The sequence below is a fragment of the Manihot esculenta genome, chromosome 3 (genome assembly GCF_001659605.2).
Source record: "Manihot esculenta cultivar AM560-2 chromosome 3, M.esculenta_v8, whole genome shotgun sequence".
Lineage (NCBI taxonomy): Eukaryota > Viridiplantae > Streptophyta > Magnoliopsida > Malpighiales > Euphorbiaceae > Manihot > Manihot esculenta.
This window is the reverse complement of record NC_035163.2, coordinates 29,244,038-29,256,776: the sequence shown is the minus strand read 5'-3', so window position 1 is coordinate 29,256,776 and position 12,739 is coordinate 29,244,038. Positions and strand designations below refer to the sequence as shown.

Genomic DNA, 12,739 nt, shown 5'->3' with positions numbered 1-12,739 from the left:
ATATATATAAAAAAATTAAATTTATTAATTTAAAAATAATTTAGTAAAATAGATAGATATTATTTTAAAATAGACTAATAAACTGAAAATAATTTAATATTTATTAAATTTTAAGATATAATTAAAATATCAACATGTTTTATTTAATCGTAATTGATATTTAATATCGATAGTAATTGATAATTTTAATTGAAATATCTAAAATACTTAATAAGTTATATTTAACGTTATTATTATATGTAAAATAATAAGTAAAAATATATATTATTATTTATTATTAAAATATATAATTAATAATTTATTATATAATATATATATAATTTATAAATATAATTATTAATAAAATGAATTTTATTTTTTATGTGTATATATGTTATTTTATAATTATTTATATTTATAAATAATTTATTTATATATTTTAAATTTTATATAAATATAAAATTAATCATTAATAAATATAAATAGCTTATTAAAAAGATAATTAATAAATTATCAGCTGTCTTTTGTAAAATGTTATTCAATATAATAATTAGTTATTTGGAAGCTAATAAGTTAATTAATAAGATAAAAATATTAAATCAAACACTATTTATATTTTAATAAAATACAAAATATATATATATAGCAATAAATGATATATTTTTTTTTAAATTATGATTAATATTTAGTAACCATGATTTTTATTGATTCAATAAAATTTAATAGAATTTAACTTTTATTTGGACATTAAAAATTTAATATAAATAGAACGATGATTGACGAATTTTGTCTTTTTTTAATAAATCAGTTTTTATAATCGAGATTAATGAAGTGTTTTTTTTTTTCTTATCACGTCTAGTTTGAATATAAACTAACCATTTTATCTTTTTTTTTTTTGAAAAATCATATGTTTACACTTTTAATTATATTTAAATATTTATATAATTAATTTAAAATATATATCAAAATAAAAAATTTAAATTATATTTTTTCAAAAACAGTTTTTTTAATAAAAAATATAAATTTTATTAAAATTTAAAAACAATCAATTCAGAAATATAATAAATAAAATGAGAAAAAATCTCAACAAACTCATCTAAAATATATTGTTTAATTTATTTCTAATCAATTTCAATCTATTGCAAAAATTTTGAATTTCAAAATATTGGAATAAATTTTTTCCAATTTTTTAGAATATAATAGAGATGAATATTTTATAGTATAATACAATTTAAATTTTTTTATTTTAAATTTCTGGCTTTTTATATAAACTTTAAATGCTTTAAAAAATTTTCAGATGGATACTCCCATACTCAAACCTTCATATTTTTATAATTTTTACCCTCTTTCTAAGGTAATTAAAAGCTTTTTAAAGTTTAAAAATTTTGAAATATTTTTTTTTAAATGAATTTTTAAAAATAAAATTTTTAGATTTTTTTTTAAATTTTAAAAAATTTTCAATTTCTAAAGATCTTAGAAATATTTTTTTAAATAATAAAAATTAAGAAAATCTATATTTAAAAAAATCTTATTTTAATCTGTCTTCTCCGAAGCAAATAGTTAATTTTTATTGTTATTTTTGCATTTTTTTTAAATTATTTTCAGGTTCTCTCATTTAGTAAAATGAACTTTTATGAATTTAAATTTGGGATCTCTGAAGTTTTATGGACGATTAATGAATTAAAACATATCGGTATTTATCAAATGATTATTAGTGCTTGTATTTTATAGTAAAATTAAAATTTATTTGAATTTTTCAAATAATGCAAAACTTTTTGTTATTTTAATGGAGCGAATCTAGGGGTGTAAACGAATCAAACTGTTCGTGAGTTATTCGAGACTCAGTTCGATAAAATTTCGATCGGGTTCGACTTATTTTCTAAACGAGTTGAGCTTAAGCTCGCTTTTTATGCTCATTTAATAAACGAACCGAGTTTGAATTTAGTAGTATTCGGCTCATAAATAAACTCGCAAACAAACTTTTTTGGTAATATTAATCCCCCATCGAAAGTTGAAAAGGTATAAAAAAATCGTGACTTCTCTATAAAAAAACAATCATTCTACATTCTTTATCATTAATTTTGAATTCGAAAATTTTAATTAAATAAAAAAAATTAAATTTAGAAGTTTCTTAACAATCTTATAATTTAAATTTGTTTATAATTTAAATTTATTTATAATTTAAATAAATTTGAATTATATTGAGTTTATTTATAATATAATCGAACTCAAATTTGAGACTAAATGAGCTCAAATTTGAATTTTTTGAATAAAGTTTGAGTTCACTCGTTAATATAATAAATGAGTTTATTACGAATCGAGATTGAACCAAACTCGAATTTAATATTTATTTTATGAATCGAGCTCGAGTTTTTAAATGAAATTCGAGTCGAACCTATAAATGAAACTCGAGTCGAACTTATAAATGGAACTCGAGTTAAGTTAAGTTTGAATTTGAATTTTTAAATTTATTTTCTAATCAAATATGAGGTTATCAAAATTCGGCTCGATTCTCTTTGATTACGGCACTAAACGATTGTTTTATGGGATAACTACGTTGGTAGATCGGCAGCAATTTTCATGCTAATAATGCATTTATCGATATTTTAAAGCAAAACATTTTATGAAAACTTCGAAACGTTTTTTTCAAGCAATTTTATCTCATATAATCGGCGGTGTTCCATATCACAGTGAGGAAATGGGTTCGAAATCATAGATCAAAAGAAATTTAATTATCAAGTACATAGGTTTTCATGTTAAATTAATTTTGAAATTTACATTTTGCTTATTTTGCAATAAAATAACTTAAATAAATTATGTAAAATCATGTAAAATTTTAATTTTTTAAATAAAATATTAAATTAAAAATAATCGAAATTTTTAAACTAAATTAATTTATTTAATTTATTGTGATTTTTTTAAAATTTAAACGAAGTGAATGTCTATTTTTATTAGATCTATTTATATAAATTGAATTAATTTGTTGTACGTATGAGCTTGGCCCGTCTTCTCATGTGTGTGTATATATATATATATTATCTTGAAAGTATGTTAATCATTAAAATGGCAAACCGTTTTGATTTGATTGATCACGCTTATATACAAGCCTTTTTGCGTTCCAATGCATTATCAACATGGAATTTGTGTTCTCCGAGCAGTTGCCGACTGCTCCCTCAATTTTTTTAATATATATTTCTAAAAAAATTATATGAACACTAATATATCAAATCTTATCAAAACTTCGATATTAATAATAACCTTCGATATATAACACAAATGGTGATTAAATAGGGTGGTTGTATTTGGTAAACTTAAGCTTTTGATATGGACATGCATTCAAAACTTTTGACAGTTTTTTTTTTTTTCATTTTCCTGCCTAGCTATAATTTCAAAATCTAAATCTAGGGTGTATATTTGCTAAATTTGGTTGGGCTGCTACTGTATACCATTTATATAACTTGAATACGATGAAATTTCAAACTAATGTATTAGAAATTTAGTGGTTAAACATAATGTTTTAAAAATGAGAATAGGATTTATAATAGTTGTGTAAACTTTGCATGAGAAAAAAATATTTTTCTCTTTTTATTCATTCAATTTTATCTGCTAGTGACGTCTAACGGCTTCTCTGCTACAGTGTCATCTGCTTCTGTCATGCAGGTCTGTACATACAAAACCGTCAGACGCTCTCTCAATGTTAGAAAGCCATTTAATTTCCTCCGATGCGTATGCGGGCAGGATTGCGAAGTGACTGGACCTGCTGTCCTTTTTTATGTCACATCACCGACTAAACTTTTTCCTATTAGATCTGAGCTTTGTAAATGATCCGGTCCGCTCTGTAGGGATGAGCAGTATTCGGTTCAAACCGAAAAAATCGACCGAATCGAACCGATTTGAAAATTTGGTTCGGTTTTTTATACATTTCGATTCGGTTCGGTTTTTAATTTCAAAATTTTCAGTTATTTCGGTTCGGTTCGGTTTTGATCAGAAAAAAATCGAAAAAATCGAATCGAACCGATTAGTGATAATAATATATTTTTTTAATAATATAGAGAAATTAAATAATATTAATATTAAAATATTTTAATTAAATTTTAAAATATTAAAAATAAAGTGTAAAAAATAAAAAAATTATTAAAAATCGAAACCGATCAAACCGAATCGAATCGAACCGAATCAGACCGGTTCGGTTCGATTCAGTTTCTGACCAAAATCAGTTCGGTTCGGTTTTCATAAAAACTAAAATTTCGGTTTTCGATTTATTCGGTTCAATTCAGTTTTAAACCGAACCGACCGAATGCTCATCCCTACCACTTGTCCAAATCAGGGCTGAGAGTGCTGGGACGGTTTGTCAGGAGAACTTTATGAATTTTGAGCCAGTATTGTCATTTTGAGTCCAACCTTCTTTTGGCGTGGTGAAACTCGACAGTTATAAAAACATATTTAAAATGATAAACTCCAATCAGAGATAGAAATTACTGTGCATAGCCATCAATTCCATATGAGAGAAATTTTTATTCCCTCTTTTGTTTCTTTTACACCCACAATAATCTACGTTGTTATATTTTTTTATGAAATGTGAAGAATATTTAATTTTTGATACTTATTTTCAAAAATAGATATTAAATATAAAGTAATTTAACTATTTAGTATTTATATTATAGTTTAATGAAATTAATTATTTAATATTTTTATTTTTTTAAATAAATTTATTAAAATAGAAAAATTAAATAATAAATTATTCTAAATACAAACTATTAAAAAATAAATGTCTCGTCAATTTTTTTAATATAAAATTAGGGACAAAAGTATGCATTTAGCTGAAAATGGTGAGTTGTAGTAGTCACGTGGGCACCCATTACTCCTCCTTGATAAGCTAGACGAATGGCTTCCAGCCTTCTTCCACCAACACTCTAACGGTAACGGAGAACGTACACGTATATTTATTTTTTCAAAAACAAATGGTGATTTATGGAGCCACCAGTTTTGGCTCAGAAGAAGAGCAGCCTTAATTGAATAAATAAGTAATATTTATGGGATCCAATGGGAACATCGACATGTAACTTTCGATTCCTTGATGAACTTCACTTGATCGTGTTTCCAATTTTATTAGCAAATGCTTTTTATTTGCATTCTGCACTTCTGAAAGTTTAATTTCTTTATAATTGTTTAGATCTGTGATTCTCCATCGTCCTTCCTACAGTTAGCAGGTGCCGATTCTTTGCCAAAACTTTTTCTTTCAAGCCAACAGAATTTATTTTTAAATTAATTTCTACGTAACTCTTCACAACCTGACGCGTTCCTAAAGTTCACATTGTCACATTATCAAAACAAAAGTTTTTTTAAATAATATTTAATTATTATTTTTATTAAAAAATAAAATTGTACAGTGCGAAAAAAATACGGGTCTAACACGATAATCAATCAAAAAGAAAGACCCTTTTGAAATTCAAATACAAAACTTGCGTGTTCCTTTCACCGTTGGTCATCAGATCTAACAATCTGAATGGGCCGTCCACGTGTAGCGTCTGAAACATACTCGCATGATTATGCAAGCTATGGGACATTTTTTAAAAAAAATTTCACTCCTTCCGGCTCTTCTTTTCTAGCTGGTAATTTTAAAAGCGCCGTTCCTCGATTTTCAGCTTTTATACCTCGCCAGTGTCTCCGTTTATAAAAATTTTTGCAGATAAGGTTTGAAATTCGCTGCCAAGGATTCTTTGAGGTTCCTATTTGGTTTATGTGCATATTCTTATTCAGTTGTAATTAGGTTCGCTTTTAATTTTCATTTTGCTTAAATTAAACCCTCTCGTGTTATGAATTTTCTAGGATTCTGCAGAGACCGGAAGCGTTTGTGCCTCCTCCGTCCGTACAATAATGGCTTTCGTCTCTTTCGTTGGCAGAGTTCTCTTCGCCTCACTGTTCATCCTCTCTGCTTGGCATGAGTAAGCTCATCGCAGATCTGCAACTCTTTTTTCTTAGAAATGTTTTCAGATTGGGATTATCAGTCTCTGTGCTTTGTCATTGCGACAATGAAGTGGCATTGAAGACTGAGGCGTAGATAGATGTGATGTTTAGAACTTGAGAGATTTTATTTACCTTCGCCCGTACGGTCTGTGGGTTGGAATGTTGGTTTTCTGTTTCACAATTGGTAGTTCATGCTTTATTAAGAACGTCTCTAAATTCTAAACTCTTGCACTGGCTCCTTTTTTGAGGCTTTGAATCTGATAGTTTCATTTTTCTTTTCGCATTTTCTTTTGGTGTTAAATTTTGCATTTGTGAATTCTTTTTTTACATTCTCAATTCTCATCTAACTGGCTTTTAATATTTATATGTAAGAAGAATTTCATATATATGCGAATTTTGGAACGAGGGCTTGTGAACTGGTAGATCACAAATTTTGAATGGATCGAATAAGCACTTGAAACTTTTACCACGAATAAAACGAGATGCTGACTTGTTGACAGCATTGTAAGCTGTGAGCTGCCTTTTCTTTTTAATATATATTTTTTTATTTGATTCATTTGCACACAATTAGAAACATGGTGATTTGTATAGAGAATTTTGATTTTAGATTTGGACTAGCTGCATTTCCATGCGGTCCTTTCCTCTTCCATATTACCTTGCTGTTGTCATTTAATGGATTTTTGTTAAATTCTTTTGGGATTTTGAATGTTTTGTGTTGATCATTCTGATACTTAAGTCTTCACATGTCTTTTGACCTGATTCTTAAAGTTATCCAAATGCTTCTCCTGTAAAAGGATGTTAAAAATGTGTTTAATTTTGAGCTTGTTATCCTGGCTGTTAATTTCATCTTGTATCATCTTGTTATTTTTGTTCATAGATTCAATGAGTTTGGTGATGATGGCGGGCTGGTGGCAAGATCTCTTGCACCAAAATTCAAAATTTTCTCAAGGCATGTATCATCCCATGCTGGGTTTCAAGTGCCACCTGTTGAAGTGAGTGACGCATTGCTTTTATACTAGTCAGTTATTTCCCTGTTAGTTTTGTTTGAGTAATTTAAACTTTGCTGTTGGGTTATTTGCAGATGAAGCACGCAGTTGCTACTGCTATTGCCATGAAGGGTATTGGAAGCCTCCTTTTCATCTTTGGCAGTTCTCTTGGTGCTTATCTTCTGGTGTGTCTCATAGTCTAACCTTTCTTATTTTGAACTGACATTTCACCCTACTCAACCAAAATACATGGCACTTTTCTTTTTTGCAGCTTCTGCACCAAGCAATTGTCACTCCAATATTGTATGACTTTTACAACTATGACGCAGACAAGGAAGAATTTAATCAGCTTTTCACGAAGTTCACACAGGTAGTAAGTTTAAGTAATTATGCTGGAGTTCTCTTCATAATTCCATTTGTTCAAAGAAACTCTAGCTCTTGTTTTTATCTGTTAGATAACAATGATGGTTTCTGAATTATTATGTTTCTTTTACAGAACTTGGCACTCTTTGGAGCCTTACTTTTCTTCATTGGCATGAAGAACTCAGTTTCAAGGAGACAACTCGGGAAAAAGCCTCTGAAATCAAAGACACTGTAAAAGAGGGACTATTGAAGATGTGAAGATTAGCATTTTCGACAACTTAATGTTGATTTTGCCCAAGACTAGTTTTTGACTTTTATCAGATTTTCCTCTTCAAGGAGTTTAGGGAACTGTAAGGAGAAAAAAGAAGAGGTGTTTTAATTATCTTGAGATTATGCTATTGTTTATGTACTCTGGCTTCTATGGCCACAATTGAGATTTAGATGCGAACTGTGAAGTCCATATTTAAATTTGCTGGTGTGTAGGAGGTTGTAACCTGGAATCTTGTCTGTTTGCTCTTGCTGGGGTGGTAGAGAATCTGATGTTGAAAGCAGTTGTCACCTGTCAGTCGAGCTTTTGCTCTGCTGGTACTTGCGACCTGTCCATTGTTGCTTACCATTTGATATGATCACTGGTAGGGCTGCTAATAGCTCTCCCTCCAATGAAAAGTAAGGAAAGCTTCTTGCAGCATATTCTCTTAGTTATAACTGGTAGCTTTGGTATTTTTATGCCATGGAATTAGCTGCAGATTTATCTTTTGCCACCATAATCAATTTAAAACAATTTTAATATTTGAATGGTGTCTGAATGTTAAGTCGCTGCATAAGATTTAAATTCAAACATCCCCCACAAGCAAGAGACGTCATACCCTAGCGAAAGGAGTTTCACGATCTCAAGAAAACAACTGCTACCGGGAAGATTGTCCTCTAACTTGAAATATAAAATTAATTTTAATATTCTCAAGATCCGTTGTTAAAATTTTGAATTTTTTATTTCGATATTCCTGCTAAATGAGTGATAACATAAGTAAAGAGTATTAAGTATAAAATAAGTGAGAAAGAAGAGTGAAAAAGATTCAAATAACATTGAAGGAGAATTGATTATAAGTTTAAAAATATTATAATTAGTTTCATATTAAAATTTATTTGTTACTTCCACCATCCCATAACAATGAGTATAATTAATTTTATATGAATTAAAAAATATATGATTAACATAATTAAAATAATAAATTTTATATATTACCGTGCATTTATATTATTTTATTCATAAATTACTCTTCAAATTAATAAATTTTATTTTTTAAATATATATTAAATAGAAGTATGTTAAAATGTTCATAAATAAATTAATATTATTAGTAAAAAATAAATTTAAATTAATAAACTAAATTTTCTTAGAAGTAATAAATTTATTTTTAATACATATTAAATAGAAGTATATTAAAAATTAATAAATAACTTATTATTTCAAAAAATAAATTATAATCGATAAATGATTATATAATTTGAGATAAATAATTATTTTTTATGCAAGTGATATATATAAAGTTGGATTCTAAACAAAACGTAGAGATCGACAAATAGCATGTTTAAGTTTACATAATTATATCAAGTGAAATTTTTAAAATTATTTATTTATTTTAAGTGACACTTAATATATTTTATTTCTATTTTTAAATTATTATTTTTTATATTTAATAATATTATTAATTAATATATTCATAATAAATGTAATTTATAATTTTTATTATTATAACTTATCTATGGTTTTTTAATTTATTATTATTATTAGTATGAGACTTTTAATTTTCTATTATTAGTATATAAATTTTTAATTTTTTTATCATTACTATTAGCATGTGATTTTTAATTTTTTTTTAAATTTTTTAATATAATATATTAATCACAATAAAATAAAAATTTTAATATATATTTTATTTTTATTTTTAATAATAAATAAACTGTAAAAGAAAAATTATAACCAATATTATTAATTAATTGATACTACATATTTTTCATCTTATATAAAAAATAACAAATATATGAGAGATTACATATGTTATATGATATAAATTTATAATTTTTTTATAATTTATAATTATATTTTTCATAAAATAATAATTAATATATATTAAATAAAATTTATTATTCTTATCATTACTACTAATATATGAATTTTTGATTATCTATTTTTTAATATAATAAGTACATTGTTATTGAGCTTTTGATTTTGTACTATTTTTTAATATAATATACTATTATATTATAGTAAAAATTTTATTATTAAAAAAATTATTATAATTTTTATTTTAATAATAAATAAAATGTTAAAAATATATTAATAAAAATTAAATAATTATCCTATAAAAAGATATTTAGATAATAAAATAAATCACTTTAAAAAATATAAATATATATATAAGTCCATATAATTATTCAAACAGCTCTATTTCCTTTATTTTTAAATAACTGAATATCTTTTTTTATTATTCTTTTTAGCAACACAATTTTTTTGTACCGACTCATATATCTTGAATAGATAAAAATTAAACAAGAGATTTTTCTCCACCGCGACCGCTATCCATCGTTATTGAAATTTAATAAATTTTATTTTAGTATATTTATAAAATCTGTCATTAATTATTACAAATATATTAAAAAATTTAATTTCTTTAATAAATAAAATTTATTCAGACATAATTTTATACTTATTAATATTTAAAATCTTTAAATTTTCTTACTTTAAAATAGAAAATCATACATATTTGTTGTAATTTTAATTATTCTCTATAGTTATTTTATTTATTTTATGGTCAAAGGTCGTATATTTAATCAATAATTTTTTTATATTATTTTAAATCTCAAAAAATAAAATAATATATTATCATTTATTCTTTATTAATTAACAGTTTCAAATTTAAAATTTAAATATAAAAAAATATTTTACTTTTTTTAATAAGGAAAATGAATTCATATAAAAATATATTATTTTATAAAATAATTTTATATTATACTATATAATAATATTTAGAAACCACTAGTTACTGTAATATGTGTAGTGCATCATAGGGAGTCAAAGTAGTTGCGTTTCCGTTTTATTTACTATGACCCTTGGTTTTAGAAAATCAACTAAAAACAAATCAGAGTTCTCTTGAGACTTCTTCAAAATGATTTGTTTTAATTTCCTCATTTGTTTTCAAATAATTTTATACTTCTTCAAAACAATATTACTTTTTCTCATTTTCTATTTCACATGCAATTTGCAAATACGTCAAGGAACAGTTTTCATTTTTTGTCTTTTTCTTTGATGGGAGGGTTTGAAAAGTCTTGGTTATATGCCAAATAAGTGTGATTTTATTTTCAGTCACTTAATTTTAATTTATTAAATTAATATTATATAATTTATTAAATTAATATTATATAAATGATGTGAAATAAAAAAAAAATGAATAAAATAATAATAAAGATAAATAAGAGGAGAAGTGCGCTATAAGCCTTATCTAATTGACTTCATTTATTGTTATTGTTTTTGCCTGGATCAGTGAACAAAGGAAGATGGACTCCGCAGTAAGCTCTGATTATTGCAGGAAAAGGGAGTTAAAAGCTTTTGATGACACAAAAGCTGGTGTTAAAGGACTTGTTGATGCTGGAATTGCCCAAGTCCCTCGCATTTTCCATTGTCAGTCTGATGACTTGAACAAAATTTCACATTCTCATGCTGATTTTCCTGTAATAGACCTTGGAGGCATTGATCAAGGTTCAGCTTTTCGCAAGGAGATTGTTGACAAAGTACGAAATGCGTCTGAGACTTGGGGATTCTTTGAAGTGGTGAATCATGGGATTCCTGTGGATGGAGCACGTAGTGATACGGGGCAACTAGCCTTGGATTTTACGGCAGAGTTGGACCGGGGCTAACTTTTATATTTTAATTATTATTTTGGATATTTTGGGTATTTTTATTATTTTGCATATTAGAGTTTTATTTCTATTGTAAATAGCTTCCCTTGGCTATTAGGATTTTAGACTCCTATTAGGATTAGGATTATTTTGCATATTAGAGTTTTATTTCTATTTAGCCTCCTTTGGCTATTAGGATTTTAGACTCCTATTAGGATTAGGATTATTTTGCATATTAGAGTTTTATTTCTATTTAGCCTCCCTTGACTATTAGGATTTTAGACTCCTATTAGGATTAGAATTATTTTATTTCTATTATAAATAGCCTCCCTTGGCTATTAGAAAGGGACTTTTCACTTTTCAATCTTTGAGGAATTTCAATAAGACTTTTAGTCTTTCAGCTTATCTTTTCTCCTATTTCGTCTTAGCCAAACGATATTGGTTAAAACTCCTGACGGAGTCTAAATAGTCCTTCTTTTCTCTTATTTCGTCTTAATCAAACGATATTGGTTAAAACTCCTGACGGAGTCTAAATAGTCCTACATCAGATTGGTATCAGAGCGAAGTCGACCATGGCAGATAACCAAGAGGCGCGACTTTCTGCGATTGAGGCATCCTTAGCAGAATTGAAGGAGATGATCAAACAACTGATCCTACAGCAGGGAATCCACCAACCCGCCGTTGCCGCACACCCCCAATCAGTCGCCAATCCTGTGGCCGTCAATCCTGTGGCCACCATTCCTATGGCCGCTAATCCTAAGGTCACCTATGTGGTGAAAAAAATCTTATGTTCAACAAAACAGGAGGATGAGACGCAAAGGAAGAAGATTTTTCAGGCAAAGTATCGAGTAGGAGAGGCAATTTGCAGGCTAATTATAGATAGCTGCAGTTGTGAGAATCTGATAGCTAAGCAATTGGTAGAAAAATTACAGTTGCCTACACAGCCTCACCCCTCACCCTACAAAGTCGGATGGATCAAGGAAGGACCGACAATTGAGGTCAACAGAATCTGCAGCGTGCTTATCTCGATCGGTAAATCTTATACTGAACCTGTTAATTGTGATGTTGTGGATATGGATTGCTGTGGAATTTTGCTAGGTCGCCCTTGGCAATTCGACGTTGATGCTTTGCATAAAGGGAAGGAGAATTCATATATGTTCATGTGGAATCAAAAGAAGATTACTATCTTGCCTTCCGGTTCTGCGAAACATTCTAAGGTGGAAGGTAAGAATGTTGTTGCTATTTCTACGGGAGTGCAGAAGCTATCAGGCGCACTTGAGAAATCTGGGGGCACACAAACTTTATTGGTAAAAGAAAAAAGTACAATAGAGGATGCACCATCTTTACCACCGCCAGTCAAAGAGTTGCTGAGGGAGTTTCCTAAGATAGTGGAGGAATCATCAAAGCTTCCACCCCTGCGGGATATCCAACATCAGATTGATCTCATTCCTGGATCAAAATTACCGAATCTGCCTCATTACAAGATGAGTCCAAAGGAGAGTGAAAACCTCCAAGGCCAGGTGGAATTTGCTTACAACAGTATTGCA

The 12,739-nt window shown here is 27.3% G+C and overlaps 2 protein-coding genes across 3 annotated transcripts; both read left to right on the top strand.

The window, feature by feature from the left end:
- The first annotated feature begins 5,518 nt into the window (after nucleotides 1-5,518).
- Nucleotides 5,519-7,983, top strand: LOC110611379. 2 transcript variants are annotated; one of them, XM_043955338.1, is made up of 6 exons: nucleotides 5,519-5,673; nucleotides 5,809-5,924; nucleotides 6,824-6,938; nucleotides 7,028-7,117; nucleotides 7,204-7,302; nucleotides 7,429-7,983. In XM_043955338.1, the coding sequence occupies exons 2-6, from the start codon at nucleotides 5,857-5,859 to the stop codon at nucleotides 7,528-7,530; spliced, it is 474 nt and encodes a 157-aa protein (XP_043811273.1). In that variant the 5' UTR covers nucleotides 5,519-5,673; nucleotides 5,809-5,856; the 3' UTR covers nucleotides 7,531-7,983. The 2 variants fall into 2 exon arrangements, with proteins under 2 accessions (XP_043811273.1, XP_021607364.1); XM_021751672.2 differs by having other exon boundaries at nucleotides 5,547-5,704.
- Nucleotides 7,984-10,850: 2,867 nt separating this feature from the next.
- LOC122723323 (1-aminocyclopropane-1-carboxylate oxidase homolog) lies at nucleotides 10,851-11,946 on the top strand. The gene is made up of 2 exons (XM_043955122.1): nucleotides 10,851-11,167; nucleotides 11,817-11,946. The coding sequence occupies exons 1-2, from the start codon at nucleotides 10,851-10,853 to the stop codon at nucleotides 11,944-11,946; spliced, it is 447 nt and encodes a 148-aa protein (XP_043811057.1).
- The last annotated feature ends 793 nt before the right edge of the window (nucleotides 11,947-12,739 follow it).